This window comes from Lithobates pipiens, unplaced genomic scaffold (assembly GCF_037356315.1).
Source record: "Lithobates pipiens isolate NorthernLeopardFrog02 unplaced genomic scaffold, aLitPip1_a1.2 Scaffold_25, whole genome shotgun sequence".
NCBI lineage: Eukaryota > Metazoa > Chordata > Amphibia > Anura > Ranidae > Lithobates > Lithobates pipiens.
In genome coordinates this window covers 169,931,295-169,954,606 of record NW_027507787.1, presented here as the reverse complement: position 1 = coordinate 169,954,606, position 23,312 = coordinate 169,931,295, and the positions used below count along the sequence as shown (strand labels likewise).

Genomic DNA, 23,312 nt, shown 5'->3' with positions numbered 1-23,312 from the left:
TTAGCATTTTTGAGTAAAGAGGCATGTATCAAAGCGATAACATACAGAACACAGGAACTTACAAAGTTCAACTTTGAAAAGTGAAGACAATATCAGACATGAGTATGTACAAACTGGGCTGATATTGCCTTCATCACATGTGTCACCCTTGGAAAAGCCAAATTTGGAAGATGCACACAGTGTGTCAACATGTGCTATCTCCCATCATGGGGGATCAATGTACATGTTTTGGGGGTGCAACCCCTTCATCTCAGCCACTTTCCAAAAAAACACATACATAAAATGTGATTCTTCTTCCACATCACCTAAAAAAATAAAAAGAAACACACCATGTATTATAAATATGCTGACATACATTGATTAGCTTACCGTAAGCTGTGGTCTCCGACACTCACCTGTTGTGGTGACAATTTGTCCACCTTCAACAATCTCTCCTTCCTCCTCCTCCTCCTCTGCTTCTGGTGTTGGCATTTCCCCTTCTTTGGGAGGTGTGGGGTCCCTGGTGTCCTCAGACGTCCCGAGTCTTCTCTCCCCTATGAGAATGTAAAAAAGGAATACTTAGCACACAGAGGGCAGAAATAGGAATATGAAACATTGCTTGGAAGTATCGCACAATTGTGTTTTTTGGCCGAGTTCAAAGGTGAGAACATTATTTTGGACACATTCTAAAGCTGGAATACTTACCTGCAGTGTGAAGAAATGTAGTGAAGTGTAATTTGGGAAAACATCGTTTTGGGAGTGGGCTAACGAACAATGTTTATTACGAACGAATGAACCCATGAACTTGAAAGTGGCCATTTTAAACTGTACAACATTAAATCAAAGCACATGGAGCAGTATGCAAGCAATAACAATAATATGAACACACGACAACTACTTACTTTTTTGAGGAACTCGCTTGATCCTTCTGTACTGATCGTGCTCTCTCAGTTTCAGGTCTGACCAGTGTTTTCTCAGTTGATCCTTGGATCGTCATACCCCAAAATTCTTCTGAAGACTCTTCACATCTTTAGTCATGATCTTGGCCTTTCTGATATTTGGGTTTGGGTAAGATCCATACTTTCCATCATAGTCGTTCCTCTTCAATATGTCCACCATCTCCAACATCTCTCCAAAATACATATTTGAGGCCTTAAATCTTTTCCTCCAGGATCGGGACTTTTCAGGCTCCGGGCTTTCCTCGCCCTCCTCCTTGTTAGTGGAACTCTGATTGCGCACCTGCGTTCTCTCCGCCATGTGCTCTCCCCACTGCGCCGAAAGAGAAGGGGTGGGAATAGTCTAGAAAGAACGTCAGGGGCGGCCGGAGTTTTACGCATGCGCACTGTATATAAAACACAACACGCGTGTGTCGTATGTACGATCTGTGAGTAGAGGAAGGAGGAACTGAAACTCAAATCGTTCAAACGAAGGTACAATTTTAACTTGGTACATCGCTAGCTTATACTGCTATACTGCTTCTAGATTGAGGCCTATATTGGCACAAGATTATAGAGAGTTTAGCCTGAAATTATTAGGTTTTGTCTTGTGTTGTGTCTTGCAGACAAGATGGATCCCTTCAAGGAACCTCATTTTATAGAAATAATCATTGATATGCTCAGGGAGCTGTTCTGTCTGTGGCAAATGAAAAACCCCCTTTCTAAGGACCGAAGAAAGAGGAAGGCAGCGCTGGAGAAAGTGCTTGGTTTGGTTAAGATCATGCTTCCCACGGCAGACACGACCTATGTGATGGCCAAAATTGGTGCCCTAAGGAGTACTTATCTCAGGGAGCACAAGAAGTTCCAGGATTTCCTGAGATCAGGAGATCCAGATGCCATTTATATCCCCAGGATGTTGTACTACGAGAGGCTGCATTTTCTGGCAGACCAGGGGGAACCCAGGCCACCACTCTCCAGTTTTCCTTCACCCCCAGCTGAGGCTTCCGATGTCCAACCTGGGCCTTCCAAGCAACATGTGGAGGGGCCCAGCTTGAGACAGGTATAGTAATGTTAACTAGATGTTATTATTGATTAGTAAGTTGTGATTTAACAAAGTGGTTTACATCTCAATAGACAGTAGTGACCAAAAATGATTGGGACAAGAATGAAAAATGTTGGGCTCAGAATGATAGTCTGTTCTATTTGGTAACATTCAATTTGCAACAGTCATAAGCACAAAATTGTGGGATTGATGACCAAAAAACTAAAACTATGTCCCATTTTCATACACAGGAAGACCTCAGCCGGGAGGAGGCTGTGGCAAGTGGCAGCCGGGAGGAGGCTGTGGCAAGTGGCAGCCGGGACATCCACCATCGCCATCCTCTTCCTGTCACAACTATAGGAGCCAAGCCACAGCCTGGAAGGAAGCCTGGTGGGAAGTGCCTAAGGAGGACTAGAGAGTGATGGCCTGGGTTCAGTCTGGTCTGACAGAAGATGCAGCCTCTTGTAGGACAACAGCCTGGGGGCATAGATGGCATCTGCTCTTCCTGATCTCTAGGACTTCTGGACCAGACTGCTCTCCCTGAGATATGTACTGCTCAGGCCACCAATTTTTCATTTTCTAATTAGTTCATGTCTGCCCTGGGGGCCAAAGGCTTCGCCAAATTTACCATTTTCTCCAGCGTTGCCTTCCTGTTTATTTGTTTGACACCTAAATAAATTTTTTTTTTGGTTGAAGAAATACTTGCGTATGTGTTTTCTTCAAAAAGGACAGTTTATTTGTGAGCAGGCAGGTACATTTCAAAAATACAAAGTGAAATGAATAACAAGGGGCGCCAACACCAAACAACCTCCTGTAGATTAAAAAAGAAAAACAAAATTAAAAAGATAATAATGGTGTTGTGGTAAGTTGACACACAAAACACACCCAAAAAAATACAAAGATGAGCAAACTGTCAAAAAAGGAGATGCTGGAGATGCTGATTAAAAAACCAACCACAAAATTAAAACAAAAAAAAAGATTGGGTAGATGTGACAAATTAAAATATTGTATTGCTGAAATGAATAAAAAGAATAAAGAAATACGTTTGGGAGAAGTGTGTGTGAATAGGAGCATCAAAACAACTTAATTCTTGCAGCATTGTAAAGAAAAAGAGAATGCGCTGGATGAAAGAATTTTTAACATTGCAGCGTGATGAATGTGCTATATCGATTACGACCGGTAGTTTTACCTGAGCGAGCGCTTCTGTCTCCGAATTTGATTGTGAGCATGCGTGGCACCTTGTCCGTCGGAGTAGGCTACACATGCTCGGACTAAGTCCGATCAGAGCATCTTGTCGGAAAATTTTATAGCCAAGCTGGAAAACTTGGTCCGTCGGATACTCTGATGGAAACAGTCCGATGGAGCCCACACACTGTCGGATTATCCGACAACACGGTCCTATCGGACATTGTCCATCGGAATATCCGACCGTGTGTACAAGGGCTAAGAGAAACAAGTCGCATGGATTGCTCAGGTGTGATTTTGGCGCATTCTTCCACAAAGCCTTCAAATCTTGAAGGTTCCATGGGCCTGTTCTATGAACTCTGATCTTTAGTTCTTTCCATAGATTTTCTATTGGATTGAAGTCAGGTGATTGGCTGGGCCATTCTAGCAGCTTTATTTTCTTTCTTTTAAACCAGTTGAGAGTTTCCTTGGCTTTGTGTTTGGGATCAGTGTCTTGCTGAAATGTTCACCATCGTATCATCTTCATCATCCTGGTAGATGGCAGCAAATTTTATCAAAAATGTCTTGGTACATTTTTCCATTAATCCTTCCTTCAATGATCTGAAGTTTGCCAGTACCGTATATTGAAAAACAGCCCCATACCAAGATGTTTCCACCTCCAAACTTCACTGTTAATATGGGGGTGTTTTTGGGGTGATGTGCAGTGCCATTTGACTCCAAATATGGTGTATTATGGTATCCAAAGAGTTCAATTTTGGTCTCATCTGACCAGACTATATTCTTTCAGTATTTCACAGGCGCATACACGGCACATACTGTATGTGACTGGCTGCACATACACAGCACATACTGTATGTGACTGGCTGCACATACACCATACATACTGTATGAGACTGGCTGCACATACACGGCACATACTGCATGTGACTGGCTGCACATACACGGCACATACTGTATGTGACTGGCTGCACATACACCACACATACTGTATGTGACTGGCTGCACATACACGGCACATACTGTATGTGACTGGCTGCACATACACCACACATACTGTATGTGACTGGCTGCACATACACTGCACATACTGTATGAGACTGGCTGCACATACACGGCACATACTGCATGTGACTGGCTGCACATACACCACACATACTGTATGTGACTGGCTGCACATACACGGCACATACTGTATGTGACTGGCTGCACATACACCACACATACTCTATGTGACTGGCTGCACATACACCGTACATACTGTATGACACTGGCTGCACATACACTGCACATACTGCATGTGACTGGCTGCACATACACGGCACATACTGCATGTGACTGGCTGCACATACACGGCACATACTCTATGTGACTGGCTGCACATACACCGCACATACTGTATGTGACTGGCTGCGCATTTACCACACATACTCTGTGACTGGCTGCACATACACCACACATACTCTATGTGACTGGCTGCGCATATACCACACATACTCTATGTGACTGGCTGCACATACTGTATGTGACTGGCTGCACATACACAGCACATACTGTATGTGACTGGCTGCACATACACCACACATACTCTATGTGACTGGCTGCACATACACGGCACATACTGTATGTGACTGGCTGCACATACACCGCACATACTGTATGTGACTGGCTGCACATACTGTATGTGACTGGCTGCACATACTCTATGTGACTGGCTGCACATACACCGCACATACTGTATGTGACTGGCTGCGCATATACCACACATACTGTATGTGACTGGCTACACATACTGTATGTGACTGGCTGCACATACATGGCACATACTGTATGTGACTGGCTGCACATACACAGCACATACTGTATGTGACTGGCTGCACATACTGTATGTGACTGGCTGCACATACATGGCACATACTGTATGTGACTGGCTTCACATACACCGCACTTACTCTATGTGACTGGCTGCACATACACCGCACTTACTCTATGTGACTGGCTGCACATACACCGCACATACTGTATGTGACTGGCTGCACATACACGGCACATAATGTATGTGACTGGCTGCACATACACCACACATACTGTATGTGACTGGCTGCACATACACGGCACATACTGTATGTGACTGGCTGCACATACACGGCACTTACTCTATGTGACTGGCTGCACAAACACCACACATACTGTATGTGACTGGCTGCACATACACGGCACATACTGTATGTGACTGGCTGCACATACACGGCACATACTGTATGTGACTGGCTGCACATACACCACACATACTCTATGTGACTGGCTGCACATACACGGCACATACTGTATGTGCAGGGGCGTAACTAGAAATCACAGGGCCCCATAGCAAAATGTTGTATGGGCCCCCCCCCCCCCCCCCCCCATCAAAAAAAAAAAAAAAAAATGAACTAATGCCATTGAACAACAGACTACCACACCCATGTGGCACAGTACCCAGGCAACAGCTTATATTAATTTTGAACAACAAAGTATGCACTATACTCTATGCAGCCCCTGAAGGGAACACATTGCAGACCTCCAGGCCTTCTAACCAATTTCTGTTCTGTTATATAAAATGAAATAGTTCAACTCACCATAATGCAAAATCAGTGGGATCCCTGAGCGTGTCACTTGCCATCATCGCCTGCCACCAGATGCAGATTGTAACTTGTCACAGGTTGCGGAATGTCACCTACCACATGTTGCAGATTGTCCACTTGCCACATCCCAGATTGTCACTTGCCAAGATAGATAAGTCACACATTATGCCACACATTATGGATTGTCACTTGCCACGTCCTGGATTGTCACTTGCCACGTCACTTGCTAAACATTATGGATTGTCACTTGCCACGTCCTGGATTGTCACTTGCCACATCACTTGCCACACATTATGGATTGTCACTTGCCACGTCCTGGATTGTCACTTGCCACACATTATGGATTGTCACTTGCCACGTCCTGGATTGTCACTTGCCACATCACTTGCCACACATTATGGATTGTCACTTGCCACGTCCTGGATTGTCACTTGCCACGCATTAAGGATTGTCACTTGTCACATCACCTGCTACATGTTGCGGATTGTCCACTTGCCACATCGCCTGCCACCAGATGCAGATTGTCACTTGTCACACGTTGCAGAATGTCACCTGCCACATGTTGTGGATTGTCCACTTGCCACATCCCGGATTGTCACTTGCCACGTTACCTGCCACACATTACGGATTGTCACTTGCCACGTCCTAGATTGTCACTTGCCACGTCCTGGGTTGTCACTTGCCACGTCACCTGCCACACATTACGGATTGTCACTTGCCACATCACCTGCCACACATTACGGAATGTCACTTGCCACGTCACGGATTTTCACTTGCTACGTCCCCTGCCACATGTTACGGATTGTCACTTGCCACATCCAGGTTGTCACTTGCCACATCACCTGCCACACATTACGGATTGTCACTTGCCACGTCATTACAGATTGTCACTTGCCACATCCTAGATTGTCACTTGCCATACATTATGGATTGTCACTTGCACGTCCCGGGTTGTCACTTGCCACGTCACCTGCCACACATTACGGATTGACACTTGTCACGTCACGGATTTTCACTTGCCACGTCACCTGCCACATGTTATGGATTGTCACTTGCCACATCCAGGTTGTCACTTGCCATGTCACCTGCCACACGTTATGGATTGTCACTTGCCACGTCCCGGGTTGTCACTTGCCACGTCGCCTGCCACACATTATGGATTGTCATTTGCCACGTCATGGATTTTCACTTGCCACGTCACCTGCCACACGTTACGGATTGTCACTTGCCACGTCGCCTGCCACACATTATGGATTGTCATTTGCCACGTCATGGATTTTCACTTGCCACGTCACCTGCCACACATTATGGATTGTCACTTGCTCTGCCACTTTCCTGCTGTGTCACTGAGTCAGGCAGCAGATTATCAGTCAGACAGCAGAGAGATAATGTCAGCTCTCTGCTTCCTGGCTGCCTGCCCAGTGAGGGGGTAACTGCACTGCAGGGATGCAGGGCGGCCAGAGATGATGTCATCTCTATGCTCCCCGCCTGTCAGCTCCCTGATTGGCCAGCCCACTCTCTCACCAGCGAACTGGCCACTCTCATCCGCCTCCCACGGATCCTCTGACCGCCCGCTCTCACTCACTGAGCCGCCTGTGGACCACCCGCGGAGCCGCGGACTACCCGCGGAGCCGCCCGCGGACCACCCGCGGAGCCGCGGACTACCCGCGGAGCCGCCCGCGGACTACCCGCGGAGCCGCCCGCGGACTACCCGCGGAGCCGCCCGCGGACCACCCGCGGACTACCCGCGGAGCCGCCCGCGGACCACCCGCGGACTACCCGCGGACCTCCCGCGGAGCCGCCGGCTATCTCCCGCGGAGCCGTGGCGCCTGTCCTCACCGGGCCCCACTTGACTGCGGGCCCCATAGCGCCCGCATGTGTTGCTATGGCGGTAGTTCCGCCACTGTGTATGTGACTGGCTGCACATACACGGCACATACAGTATGTGACTGGCTGCACATACACCACACTTACTCTATGTGACTGGCTGCACATACACGGCACATACTGTATGTGACTGGCTGCACATACACCGCACTTACTCTATGTGACTGGCTGCACATACACTGCACATACTCTATGTGACTGGCTGCGCATTTACCACACATACTCTATGTGACTAGCTGCGCATATACCACACATACTCTATGTGACTGGCTACACATACTGTATGTGACTGGCTGCACATACACGGCACATACTGTATGTGACTGGCTGCACATACACCACACATACTGTATGTGACTGGCTGCACATACACGGCACATACTGTATGTGACTGGCTGCACATACACCGCACTTACTCTATGTGACTGGCTGCACAAACACGACACATACTGTATGTGACTGGCTGCACATACACACCACATACTGTATGTGACTGGCTGCACATACACCACACATACTCTATGTGACTGGCTGCACATACACGGCACATACTGTATGTGACTGGCTGCACACACACGGCACATACTGTATGTGACTGGCTGCACATACACGGCACATACTGTATGTGACTGGCTGCACATACACGGCACATACTGTATGTGACTGGCTGCACATACACTGCACATACTGTATGTGACTGGCTGCACATACACCGCACATACTGTATGTGACTGGCTGCACATACACCGCACTTACTCTATGTGACTGGCTGCACATACACCGCACATACTGTATGTGACTGGCTGCACATACACCACACTTACTTTATGTGACTGGCTGCACATACACCACACTTACTCTATGTGACTGGCTGCACATACACCGCACATACTCTATGTGACTGGCTGCACAGTCACCTCCCCAGCAACAATAAGCCGCCACACATAAATATATCCCCATCCAGCAATAATCGATCCCGAGCAGCCAGCATCAGTAAACCCTCCAGCACACCCCAACATTCATTCAGCGCCGGAGGTACTGTAAACTGTAAATATATTAAAACTTTTCATAAAATTAGCATATCTGAAGTTTTCTTCAAACATCTCATCAATGACTTCCACCCAGGAGATGCAAAAGTTAAACTCCTTCAGGACCGATTAATGAGTTGTAAGAATGTTTGTATAATTAAAGTTTCTGTTCTCCGGGGATCCATGCAATGCTTTTCTCAAAGCTTCAGAAGGCAACGTTTTGTGAGGATAGCAACATTGTCTATATTATTATTATATAATAAGAGGCGAAGAAAAATACAATATCATTGTTATATGATGGAGAAGAAGAACAGAAATATCTCCAGGAATATCAATCATCTCATCTCCTGTGGAAATCCAATAAGGGCTTATTATGTACGGCCATAGAATCTGAACACTGCAATGTTTGTGATTTAGACTTTACTTTGTCTTTTTTTTTGTTTTTGTTTAGCACTTATGGATCTCTCACCAGCCAACATAACATAAAAAATAAATAAATGCGATGAGAACGATTCTTCTTATTGGCTATACAGCAAGGTACAGCAATACAGCAGCCATGATGTGTTTTCTGAGGGTTTACTGTAAGATCTCAGCTTGATTGATTCATAAAGTCTTCCTGACTGCTGCTATAATGCACTTTTCCAGCCAGAAATTACAATAAAAAATGAATGGCCCAATAAAAATAATATATAATACCAGCTGCAATATTCATCTTCAATCGAAGTACTTCTTCCTGCCACTGGATGTCCTCGGTCAGATGACTAGCATCATTCATCCCACTTCCTTTGAGCCCAGATTGTGGACCTGCCCCCAGCCTGTAAGGCTCACTTCACACAATGTGTTTAAAGAGGAAGTAAAGGCAATATAAAAAAAAAAAAAAACACCCTGTAAGGCAAAGGCATAATGAGCTAGTATGCATAGCATACTAGCTCATTATGAATAACTTACCTGAGACCGAAGCCCCCGTAGCGGTCCTCCGTCTTCATCTTCGCCGCTGCCATGTATCCCGGAGTGACTTCCAGGTCTCGCTGCTCTGGCACTGTGATTCGCTGGAGCCGCGATGATGTCACTCCCGCACACGTGCACAGGAGCTGACACGAGCGGCATATCGCAGTGATCTGCGGCCTGCTCAGCGCTCATGCGCCGTAGACAGTGGTGCCTGTCTTTTGGTAAATATCTCCTAAACCATATAGGTTTAGGAGATATTTCTTGGACCTACAGGTAAGCCTTAATCTAGGCTTACCTGTAGGTCAAAGTGGTTTGTAAGGGTTTACAACCACTTTAATGCTTTTTGCAGTAACCCAGGACATTATTTTAACGTAGGTAGACTTTTTTCCCGCAGCATCCAACATTTTGCATGTAATAGACTTCAATAGTACCGTATTAAAAATGTGTGTCTAAAAATGTGGAAAGCACTGCAGAAACCAGGGGCAGCCCATCCATTAAGGGCGCCACCCCCCCCCCCCCCCCATCCATGCACCCAGCCCCAATGCAGGAGGCCGGATGCATGGATTCTAACGGGGGAGGTGTTTTTTTGAAGCACCTCATTAGAGCCAGAGTTTCTAATTGGCTTCACAATAGGGTGGGAACAGGAAATGTGAACAGAGCCTACCCAGGTGTGTTACAATAGGGAATTAACATTTGCTATTGAAACACTGATCCTGCTTCCAGCCAACCAGGAAGCAGGTCCTGAGACCCGTCACTGATTGGCTGAATGGACAGGTGATCGGATTGAATGTCTAGGAGGAAGGAGGAAGGGAGAAGATGCACGGCGTGATGCAGAGGAGGAGGAGAAACGATGAAAGCCACAAGCCGCCGCCCGCCTGCAACCTAGATGGGGTAAGTGCGAGGCTGGATGACCGGCCGACACCGCCCACGTTGGTGGGTAGTGCGGGTGACCCGACCGACTGACTGTAGGGAGCGGTGGTTGTTTGTCGCCCCCTCAAAAAAAAAAAGAAAAAAAAAATAGCCACCACTGGCAGAAACACTGAAAAGCAACATGCATAGATGTGAATCGGGTCGAACTGGACAGTGAAAGGAGAAGTAGCACAATGAGTTTTTCTTTCCATCACTCTGCTCTCTCTTCCTATCAGCATGCTTCTTGTCAGCACATGAACTGAGTGGATCTTTGTACTGCTTTTTCCTCTTCCAATCTGGCCCTGCTGTATAGGCACTGTAAGAGGGTGGCACCAGGTCACTTATGCTCGCCATACACTATACGAAAAATCGACCGAAATTCGGTCATTTAGACAGTTTGTTTGTTTTTCGGCCAGTTAATGGGCACAAAATCGATAATCTTTGGGATGTTTTTGAGCCGAAAAAAATAAGGACAAGTTTGTGAATTTTATGCCGAATGAACGATAAATTGAAAGGTTAATTTGTTTCCCATCCAAACTGTTTGCACTAGGTATATGTAAAAAAACAAAAACAAAAAATGCAATCATTATGTCCGCTGAATGATTTATCGGTCATTACATGATGGCACTATCGTTTGCGCTTTTTGTATAGTGTATGGCCAGCATTACACTGCTTGTATTAAAAAAAATATATATATATGTAAGAAAAACATTTAGCATTGAGATGGAAAAGTAGCAGCATAGCAGTATTTTTGGGAGAAAATTGCAATTTTGTGTGACGCACAGGGGGAGATTTACTAAAACTGGTGCAGCTGCGCATGGTAGCCAATCAGCTTCTAACTTCAGCTTGTGCAATCAAACTTTGACAATAAGCCCCCGTTCATGGGAAAACAAAGAAGATACCAAATAGATATCAACAGGTCGGACTTTTAAGGCATGGAAGCAAATAGGAAAGTAGAAAAAAATGTATTTTATTGAAAAATACAATATCATAACAGTGTTCAAAACAATGTAAAAATCATATGAAATGATATAATTTGTACATTGAGCCCTTGTGCGTCGCATCTAGGCGTTTCACCGTAAAGGCTTCCTCAGGACACGGAAAAAGGTTCAAAGATGTAGCAAGAGAGAGCAACAATAACTCTCACTATGTTCAAATGGCATTGGGCTGTCTCCCAGGGGTATGCCTTCATTGTCTCCACAAAAATACTTTTACCTTTAGTTTCTATATGCTGTTTGGCCATACTATGTGTCACCAGCATCTACTAAGCTTAATGTGGATAGGATTATGTCCTCTATTGGCCAACCCCATTGATGGTAATATACTGACTGAGACTTCTTTCCTGCCCCTGCTATAAGCAACTATCAATTTCTGTTTGTACTCATCAGACTGTGCCATTTGCTGTCTACTCTATCACAGCATGGTTGACCGCTCCATATATTTGAATCTGTCTTGGTTGCTATGACATTTGTACAGCACAGCCCATTTGAAAATAGCAAGATTTGTTGTTGCTCTCTCTTGCTACGTTTTTGAACCTTTTTCCGTGTCCTGAGGAAGCCTTTACGGTGAAACGCGTAGACGCGACGCACAAGGGCTCAAGGTACAAATTATATCATTTCATATGATTTTTATATTGTTTTAAACACTGTTATGATATTGTATTTTTCAATAAAATAAATATTTTTTTCTACTTTCCTATTTGCTTCCATGCCTTAAAAGTCCGACCTGTTGATATCTATTTGGTATTTTCTTTGTTTTCCTGTGATATATTACGGATGTGACATTGAGGGTGCTCCCTCCTTCCTATTTCTCAAGCCCCCGTTCACATCAGTGTGGTTTGACAGGTCAAATCACATGACAAATCGCAGCCTATTGCCGCCACCGTCCAGACTTTGCGTCTCCCCTCTGAAAATGCCCTATCCTGCACAAATCCTGCACTACTTTTGGTGACTTTGGGGGCGATTTCAATAGACATTTGTGCAGGAACCCACACAGATGTCTTTCAAGTCGCCTCCGAAGTCAGGCTGAAATGTAAAGTTAAGTTAAGGGCTAAAACCTGGGAGTTGATTGGTTACAATGCACAACTGCACCAGATTCTGAGTGCACCACTTTTAGTAAACCCCCCCCCCACAGTGCTTCAGCACAACAACATATATCACCTGTTGATCCTGCCATTGTATCTGTCTTGGGTGTCATTTACGGTCATCTTGTGACTGGAAATTAATTAATGCTCCGCAGAGTTGGTGAGCATTGCCAGAAATCATTTTTTTCAATTTAAAACGGTATTAAACCCAAAACCAAAAATGTAATATATTGCATCTTCCCAATCATTAGATGTGGTGGCTGCATTTATTTTCTTATTTTTAGGCTTTTTCCCCTCTGTTGATCTGAACAGTAACACACCTCCAATCTGGATGAAGGAGTACAGGGGGCACATTTGCACAAAAGCATTGTCAGTCTGGAGGAGGGGAGTGGTATATGAACTAACAGATTTAGTGACACTAACAAACTTAAGCTAAACACCAGCTAATACACAGTAAAGAGGTTTTTTTTTTTCCTTTTGGGATAAAGGTTTTACATAAATAAAGTTTGATTATTGTAAGCACCCTTGCCAGTTTTAAATGGTTTGTCTTATTCCTGTAACTGATACATTCTGCTAGAGATCTTGTTCTTTTGAAAACCATTCAGGTCCACCTGTCAGTTTTTTAGGCGGACCTGAACAGACTCTCCATAGACCTCTATGGAGCGTCGGATGTCAGCGGTGACAAGTCCGCTCACAACCAACCCGCTCCGATACGAAAAAGTGGAAAAACCAATTTTTCCATCCGTAATCGGATCGGGTGACGACAGACTCTGCGATCTGTCCTCATCCGATCCCCCATAGGGGATAGGGGCGCTCTGACAGGTCCGTCCCCTCGCAGTGTGCAAAGACAGACCTGTCATCTTCCTGCTTAGCGGGGATCAACAGAGCGATTGGCAGAGCGGGCACTGTACACGGACACGTCCATGTGAAGGAGCCCTTACTGGCTGGATCACCAGATGAAAATAGAAGGAAAGCCTAAAAAAGAAAACAAATTCAGATGTGGCATTTAAGAATTGGTAAGCTGTAATATAATGCAGGTTTGCTTTTTATACTTGATTTAATACTGCTTTAATCACCTGCTTGGGAACTACTGAAAAAATGTATTAACCACTTCAATACAGGGAACTCCCCCCCCCCCCCCTTCCTGCCCAGGCCAATTTTCCATTTTCATTGCTGTCACACTTTGAATGATGGTTCTGCGGTCATACAACACTGTACCCATATGACATTTTTATCCTTTTTTTTGGAGACTAATAGAACTTTATTTTAGTGGTATTGAATCGCCACTGGGGTTGTTTATTTTTTGCTAGACAAACAAAAGACAGAATAAAAAAAATATAATAACAACTTTTCTTAATTTCTGTTAAAAAGAATGCAAATAAATACATTTTTCTTCACTGATGGGCACTGATGAGGCGGCACAGATGGGTGGTACTGATAAGGCGGCACTGATAGACACTGATGAGGAGACACTGATAGGCAGCCCTGATGGCACTGATAGGCAGCACTGATGGGTACTGATAAGCTGCACTGATGGGCACTGATGAGGCGGCACTGATAGGCAGTAGTGATGAGGCAGCACTGATAGACACTGATGAGGTGGCATTGATAGGCAGCACTGATGGGCAGCACTGATGGGAACTGATAGGCAGCAATGATGGGTACTGATAGGCACTGATACAGCGCAGGAGGAAAGGATTTCTGATAACCAGCACATTTGTTTACATGTGATCTGCTTTGATTGGACACAGCTGATCACATGGTAAAGGGTCGATGTGATTGACCCTGTACCCCAATCTATCATTATCTGTGCCTGAAGAACACAGTGGTCACAGAGAGCACCAGATACGTACTCCAAGGGGTGCACGGGCGGGCATGGTTCTGGGAGGATATTCTGCCAGCACTGGATGACCACGCTGTAGCCATCTTATGTCTATAGCATGGTCAAGAAGTAATTAATTAAATTTAATAGATCACCTTTTACTTTTTATAGTTTGTTATAGCCGTATTATTTTTTTGTAGAAAATTTAACTTTTTGTTTTATCAGGATATAGACTAATAGGAGTAAGAGACAAAATTAGATGAAATCATTGTCAAGGGGAGTACTGTGATCTCTGTGAGAGATAATGAATACCCGGGGGTGTTACACGGAGATATCACGCTGTGTGCATACACCTAATATGAAAAAAAGATATATGTCATTTTAGGCTTACTTTACCATTTTGTTTCTCTTCCTGTTCCATACAGTTGAATGCTGACCAAATCTCAATGACTTTACACACTGCAATATTTTCTTTGTTTGGGCATGCTTACAGGTGAGGAGAGTAGAGAGATGACCTCCTGAGTAAGCATTCTGCTCCTTTGTTTCCGGTACAGGGCTCCTGGATAGAGGAGTTAACAAAGAAGCACTGCCAGATCAGGAATGTGCAGATGTGTGAGCAAACCTTACATAGTCCCAATCCAACAGCCATTGGTGTCGCTAGCAGCAGTCACCTAGGACATGTGTCCCGTATACCCTGCAGGGTGCCCCAGGTCCCCGCCACTGCATCTGCCTTTCAAAAATAGTTACCTGGGGACACAATAGGAGAAGGGGAAGTAACAAACATCTGTGCTGGGGATGAGAGGATTTGTGCTAGGAGGGGGGATTTTGGAGGGGAAGAAAAGAGTATTGGTGCTAGGAGGGGGAATTTGGAAGGGGAGAAGAAGATTTTTGCTAGGAGGGGGGATTTGGGAGATGAGGGGTGGAGATGATTTGTACTAGGAGGGGGGATTTGTGCTAGGAGGGGTTTAGAGAGGATTTGTGATAGTAGGGGGAATTGGAGGGGAGGATCTGTTCTAGGAGGGGGGATTGGAGGGGAGGATCTGTTCTGGGAGGGGGAATTGGAGGGGAGGATCTGTTCTAGGAGGGGGGATTGGAGGGGAGGATCTGTTCTAGGAGGGGGGATTGGAGGGGAGGATCTCTTCTAGGAGGGGGGATTGGAGGGGAGGATCTGTTCAGGAGTTGGGATTGGAGGGGAGGATCTGTTCTAGGAGGGGGGGTTGGAGGGGAGGATCTGTTCTAGGAGGGGGAATTGGAGGGGAGGATCTGTTCTAGGAGGGGGGATTGGAGGGGAGGATCTGTTCTAGGAGGGGGGATTGGAGGGGAAGATCTGTTCTAGGAGTTGGGATTGAAGGGGAGGATCTGTTCTAGGAGGGGGGTTGGAGGGGAGGATCTGTTCTAGGAGGGGGGATTGGAGGGGAGGATCTGTTCTAGGACGGGGGATTGGAGGGGAGGATCATTTCTAGGAGGGGGAGATTGGAGGGGAGGATCTGTTCTAGGAGGGGGGATTGGAGGGGAGGATCTGTTCTAGAAGGGGGAATTGGAGGAGAGGATCTGTTTTAGGAGGGGGAATTGGAGGGGAGGATCTGTTCTAGGAGGGGAGGATCTGTTCTAGGACGGGGGTTTGGAGGGGAGGATCATTTCTAGGAGGGGGGATTGGAGGGGAGGATCTGTTCTAGGAGGGGGAATTGGAGGAGAGGATCTGTTTTAGGAGGGGGAATTGGAAGGGAGGATCTGTTTTAGGAGGGGGAATTGGAGGAGAGGATCTGTTCTAGGAGGAGGGATTTGAGGGGAGGATCTGTTCTAGGAGGTGGGATTGGAGGTGAGTATCTGTTTTAGGAGGGGGAATTGGAGGGGAGGATCTGTTCTAGAACAGGGGATTGGAGTGGAGGATCTTTTCTAGGAGGGGGGATTGGAGTGGAGGATCTGTTCTAGGAGGGGGGGTTGGAGGAGAGGATCATTTCTAGGAGGGGGGATTGGAGGGGAGGATCTGTTCTAGGAGGGGGAATTGGAGGAGAGGGTCGGTTTTAGGAGGGGGGATTGGAGGGGAGGATCTCTTCTAGGAGGGGGGATTGGAGGGGAGTATCTGTTTTAGGAGGGGGAATTTGAGGGGAGGATCTGTTCTAGGAGGGGGGATTGGAAGGGAGGATCTGTTCTAGGAGGGGGGTTGGAAGGAAGGATCTGTTCTAGGAGGGGGGGGGGGGTTGGAGGAGAGGATCTGTTCTAGGAGGGGGGATTGGAAGGGAGGATCTGTTCTAGGAGGGGGGTTGGAAGGGAGGATCTGTTCTAGGAGGGGGGGTTGGAGGAGAGGATCTGTTCTAGGAGGGGGGATTGGAAGAGAGGATCTGTTCTAGGAGGGGGGGGGGGGTTGGAGGAGAGGATCTGTTCTAGGAGGGGGAATTGGAGGGGAGGATCTGTTCTAGGAGGGGGGATTGGAGGGGAGGATCTGTTCTAGGAGGGGGGATTGGGTGGCAGGATCTGTTATAGGAGGGGGGATTGGAGGAGAGGATCTGTTCTAGGAGGGGGGATTGGAGGGGAGCTAGCTGGGGGGATGTGGGAAGAGGATTTGTGCTATTGAAGGGATTGGGCAGTGTCCTAATAGAGGGAATTGGGGGGAGAAGCTATGTGCTAGGAAAGGGGAATGGAGACAATATGTGCTGGGGGGGGTGGTGATTTGGGGGACTTTATGCTGAAAGAAAGGTCAGGTGGCAATGATTTGGAAGGTGGATATTAGCAGGGGTGGGTTAGTACCTGCATTTGTGTTTGGGGAGAATTTTGACTTGTAAAGAGGGGTGAGCATGCTGATTAATGCTGGATGTTTTTTGGGGGGAATGGGGGCAATGTGACATCTTCACCCTGAGGTGGGGCTAGATGACCTTTTCCTGGCACTGACTGCAAATATGCAATAAACTGTGGAGGAGATTTACTAAAACTGGAGCACTATGGTTACTATGCAAAGCTGCACCAAATTCAATTAGGTTCTATCTTCAGCTTGTTCAATTAAGCTTTGACAATACAACCTGGAAGCCGACTGGTTTCCATGCAGAGCTGCACCAGATTTTCCAGTTTTAGTAAATCCCCCCCTATATATCATACTGTTAGTAACTGTTCTACTCATCTTACTTCTCCATACAGATGGATGTTAATGGTAGTAAGCTGGTTGAATTCAGAATTCTGGGATTTCCTGGACCTGCAAGTTTGCAGTACATTTTCTTCCTCCTCCTGATGACTACTTACCTAATAACTCTCTTGAGTAACTCTGTGATCATCACTATTACGCTGAGAGAAAGACACCTGCACACTCCTATGTACTATTATCTCCGCAATCTCTCTTTTCTAGAAATCTGTTACGTCTCTGTGACTGTCCCCAAAATTCTGAGCACCATCACACCACATGGGAGATCCATCTCTCTCTACGGTTGCATGACTCAGTTTCTCGCGTTCTTCTCTTTGGGATCCACCGAATGCCTCCTTTTTGCCATTATGGCCTATGACCGTTACCTAGCCATCTGCAAACCTCTACATTACACAAGACTGATGAGACCCACCATGTGCCACGTTCTTAGCCTATGCGCTTTCATTGGTGGCTTTCTAACCACTTCCCCCCAAATAGTCTTACTTTTCCGACTTCCATTCTGTGGAAGCGATATCAACCATTTCTTCTGTGATGCCCCTCCGCTGCTGCAGCTGTGTTGCGGAGATACCTCTCTTATCAATTTGATGGACTTTTTTAATGCTTCCTTTGTGATTGTGACTTCATTAATGGTGACTTTGGTTTCGTATGTCTATATTATTACCACCATCCTAAAGATACCGACTACTACCGGACGAAGGAGAACCTTCTCCACCTGCTTTTCCCATTTAATTGTCGTCTCTATTTATTACAGCACCATTACATTTATGTACGTGAGACCCAGACTGAGTAGCTCTTTCAGCCTGAATCGAGTGGTGGGAGTTTTTTACACAGTGATAACGCCAATTTTCAACCCTTTAATTTATTGTTTAAGAAATAAAGAAGTGATAGGAGCCATAAAAAAACATATGTTAAAGCAGAACTCCAGACAAGAGTTACAAAAAACACAAATTATTAAAAGGAACTGGAACATACTTTTCCTTGGCGATTCTGCTACCTTTCTTGTGAGTTCTCAGTACAAAGATCAGAGCTCAGGTCTAAGTGATCAACCGAGACCATGAGTGATCAACCCGGACCATGAGTGATCAATCCGTAACATGTGCTGGTGGCATATTGTGACTCTCAGCCCTGTGTACCTGCTCACAGCATATGTGAATTCCAGGCCTGATCGGCTTCTTAGAGCAAGGGACTCCAAAGTTTTTTGTATGGGGGCCACATTGTATATATTACAAATACTTGCAAGTTAAAAAAGCAATACGTTTTATAAAATTAGTTAATAAATCTCCCCTTACATCCAGGAGTTCCCAGCAGAGTATCCCTCCCCTTCAATCAGGAGTGCTTGGCTGATTTCGCCCTTCACATCCAGAAATTCTAAGCACGGTCTCCCCCTTATATATCCAGGAATGCCCAGAAAAGCCCCCCCCCCCACATCCAAGAGTTCACTGCAAAGCCCCCCCCTTCAATCAGGAATGCCCAACAGAGTCCTACCCCTTACATTCAGGAGTGCTTGGCAGAGTCCCTCCTTTACATCCATTCTCAGCAGAGTCTTCCCTTACATCTTGGAGGGCTCAGCATAATCCCCCCCCCCTTTATATCCAGGAATGCCCATAAAAGCCCCCTCCCTTTTCTTACATCCAAGAGTGCAAAACAGAGCCCCCCCCCCCTTACACTCAGGCGTGCCTGGCAGAGTCCGTCCCCCCCTTACATCCAGTAGTGCTTGGCAGAGTTACCCCTTTATATCCAGAAATTGTCCCTAACAACTGGTGCTTAGTGGGAAGCAGATAGCTAGGGCCCCTCTATATTGGGTGTGAGGGGAGAAGGACCCTCTTAATATAGTGGTCAGTGGAGAAAGGCCTCCTTATGTTGGTGGTCAGTGAGAGAAGGAACTTGCTACATTGGTGATCATAAGGAAATAGGCCCCTTCACACTGGAGATCAGAGGGAGTATTGTCCCTAACCACTGGTGCTTAATGGGAAGAATGCCCCCTTACAGATAGGCCCCCCTATATTGTGAGTCTATGACCGCGGACCCCTTTATATTGGTGGTCAGTGGCAAAGGGCCCCCTTATATTGGTGGTCAGTAAGAAAAGGACCTTCCTACATTGGTGATCATTAGGAGATGGACCCCCTTTACACTGGTGGTCAGAGAGAGGATTATCCCCAACCACTGGTGCTTAGTGGGAAAAATGCTCCTTCCAGATTGTGAAAAACATAACTGGTGTTAGTGGTCGCGTATCTGATAGGCAGTAATTGTTAACTGCTCAAGGAACCCTAGAAACCTGGTCAAGAAAGGCTGCGCTATGCTGTCAAACTGCTCTCCCCTATAGTCTAAACTATTTTTCTCCAAACTGTGGCCTGAGGACTAAATTTGGTGCTTAGCTTGCCCTTGCTTTATGTGGCCCCTGGGGCACTATTCCTTTCACTGATACATGGTAGACATGTGCAATTTGTTCCAGTTCGAATACAAATTCAGACACATTTTTTGTTATTCGGATGTATCCGAAGCTCCAAACGAAATAGTAACAATTAGTAACGGATTTAATTGAAATCCGTTAAAACTCGTTTTGTTTTTCATTTTTGAATTTATGGACTGATAGTCTTAATCCTGTATGCTTAAAACATCTTAAATGTCATATCATGTTTTACACCATTGTTGAAAAACAGGCAAATGACATACTAATTTTGTTGGTATTATTGCCCACTACAATTAGACCGCTATGTACATGGGTTGTGTGTATGTTTTGTGCTTACTGCTCTTATTTAAAAAAAAATGTAATTTCATGCAAATGTAATTTTTTGCTGCAGTTCTATACATGCTACAGATGCACCACTTTACAGGCAGACTAAGGAGATTCCCCAGGCACTATATTTAAAGGAATTTTTCAATACTGTTTCATTTAATGTGGCGTTCCCACAGTAAACAGTGAAACAATAAAATTAAAAATTCCTTTAAATATAGTGCCTGGGAGGTCCCCTTAGTCACCTGTAAAGCAGCACATCTGTAGCATGTACAGAACATGCTGCAGCAAAAATTAAATTTCTAAAGAAAAAAATTTGTCAAATCACATTTAAGTGGACTTGTGGTGGAAATTGCTGCCCCGGCTATTTTAAAAAAATAAGAAAAAGATGGCGTGGGGTCCCCCCGGTCTATACCATGCCCCTATCCGAGCATGCAGCCTGGCAGGTCAGAAAAGGGGAAGGACAAGTAAGCACCTGGACCATACCAGGCCACATGCCCTCAACATGGGGGGGTGGGCACTTTTTGGCGGGGGGCCTCTGCCACCCCCGGCCCAAAAGCATCTTGACCTATGTTGATGGGGACAAGGGTCTCATCTCCACAACCATGGCTGGTGGTTGTGGAGGTTTGCAGGCAGGGGGCTTATCGGAATCTGGACAAGGGGGCCCCCAGATTCCGCGCACCCATCTGAATGAGTATAGGATTTGTCAAAAATTGTCTGTGTTTTTATTACTTTTTGACACTTTTGGTGAATAGGTACTATGTACCAGATACTCATTCACAAAGAGGGTGGGTGGGATCTGGGGGCACCCCTTGTTAAAGGGGGCTTCCAGATTCCAATAAGCTCCCTGCCCGCAGACCCCCACAACCATCGGCCACGGTTGCAGGGATGAGGCTCTTGTCCTCGTCAACATGGGGACAAGGTGCTTTGGAGTTAATGGGGGCCCCCCTGTCCCATGCATCCACCCCCTCCATGTTGAGGGCTTGTGTCCTGATATGGTTCGGGAGCAGGGGTGCTTGCTCGTCCACCTTCTTGACTTGCTGGGCAGCATGCTCAGAGAAGGGTCTGGTATGGATTTTGGGGGACCCCGTTTTTTTAAATTTTGGCATGGGGTTCCCCCTAAAATCCATACCAGACCCGAAGGGCCTAGTATGCACTGGGGGGGACTCCACGCCATTTTTAATTTTTATTTTACATTTTTCTATTGCTGGGCAATGCCGGTGTTCTGGCGTATAGAGTCCGGGCATCACATAGTGTCCACTCCGTACTGCGCATGCGCAGTCCGGAGCAGACGAAGCTTCGGAAAATCTCCGAAGCTGAACGGCGCCTGCGCCGTGAGTGGAGGTGGTAGCCCCACCATCCAAGCGGACATAGGGTTGTGAATTTTAGAGGTCCCCTCGAGGGCGAGCTTCGCTCGCCACGCTTCGGGCTCGGCCTCGCTGCGCTCTATGTCCACTTGGATAGTGGGGATAGAACCTGGACTCACGGCGCAGGCGCCGTTCATCCTCTGCAATTTTCGGAATCTATGTTCCTGTGTACTGCGCATGCACAGTACGCAGGGGACACTATCTGATGGAGGGCACTATTTGACAAGACACCGGCATTCTTTACATTTATCTGTCAGTGGGAAAGCCAGCTGACAGATGAGTCATCGGATGTTAAGGACATGGGTGGCCGGCCTCCCGGCCCATTGCTTAACAACCAGCTATTTTTTCCACACAGAATTCGGATCATCCTGAAAAGTTGGAAATCATTAGACAATTAAAAAACAAAAGGAATTTTAACAAAAACTAAAACGAAATTTAACGGAAAAAAAATTAACAAATTCTGAAACCATACTAAATGAATTCCATAACAAAACAAAATTAGTAACATTGTAGCACTATTCCTTCAACTGATACCAACAATGGGACACCATTTCTTCCACTGGCACCAATGATAGGGCACTATTTCTTCCACTGGAACCAATGATGGGGCACAATTTCTTCCACTGGAACCAATGATGGGGCACAATTTCTTCCACTGGCACCAATGATGGGGCACTATTTCTCCCACTGACACCAATGATGGGGCACTATTTCTCCCACTGACACCAATGATGGGGCACTATTTCTACCAGTAATGGGACAATATTGCTCCTCCATCTGATCACAGATGCTATTCAATTTGTTTTACTCCCACTCACCACCGAGGCATTGTTTACTGCCATTGACCCTAGGGCATTTTCTCTTCCCGATGGCTACAATCTGCCCACCTAAAGTCTGAAGCACAATGTTCTGGCCTGTTTAGAAAGTTTGGAGAACCCTGGTCTACACCATCGTCTCTGACATCTTTAACTCCACTGTCCACTTTGGCAGCTGCAATTGCCCACTTCCCCTCCTCCACATCTAAGTTCTCCAGCAGTTCCCTTTCACCCATCCAAACTATGTTCTCCATCAGTTCTCCCCCTACCATCCACGCTACATTCTCTAGTAGATCTTCTCCCACTGTCTAAACTATGTTTCCCCTCACTGTCTGGAGTATCTTCTTGTGCAGGCCTCATCCAACTGTCTTCTCTGGAGCTTGAATTTGCCTGTGCTAGTTCATTCTGATCTCTCTCAACAATGCCATTTGCTGAATTAAGTATTACACACTCTCTGCTCTATATTGATTTATTTTAGGTTCCTCAACCTTGAGCATCCTGCTGTGTTTCAATGTCTCTAGTATTCTGCGCTCCTTATTCTCCACAATGTTCTTCTGCCTCTGGTATGTAACCTTTGAGAACTGTTCCCTGGGGGTATTCTCAACCCCTAAATAACCTTCTAGCAAATACCCATGGTCAAGATCCAACACCACCCGTCTGTATGGCTTAGGGACCACCAACTCTTCAACAATTTCATCATTCTTTTTACATGCACGATACATACACTGTGGGACAATCCCACAGTTCCCAAAACTTAGGGAAGTCCCTACCATTGATGGCTTTGTGTACCAAATGGGGCACAAGTCCGACCGGATGGGTCACTGCAG

General features: G+C 46.0%; 2 protein-coding genes across 2 annotated transcripts in view; one reads left to right on the top strand and one right to left on the bottom strand.

Annotated features, from left to right (window-relative positions):
- The window catches only part of MFAP5 (microfibril associated protein 5), a 116,989-nt gene that overhangs the window by 69,828 nt on the left and 23,849 nt on the right, over positions 1–23,312 (bottom strand). The gene's annotated exons all lie outside the window — the stretch shown is intronic.
- On the top strand, positions 17,569–18,627 carry LOC143929795 (olfactory receptor 6B1-like). The gene has a single exon (XM_077453772.1). The coding sequence runs from the start codon at positions 17,569–17,571 to the stop codon at positions 18,625–18,627; it is 1,059 nt and encodes a 352-aa protein (XP_077309898.1).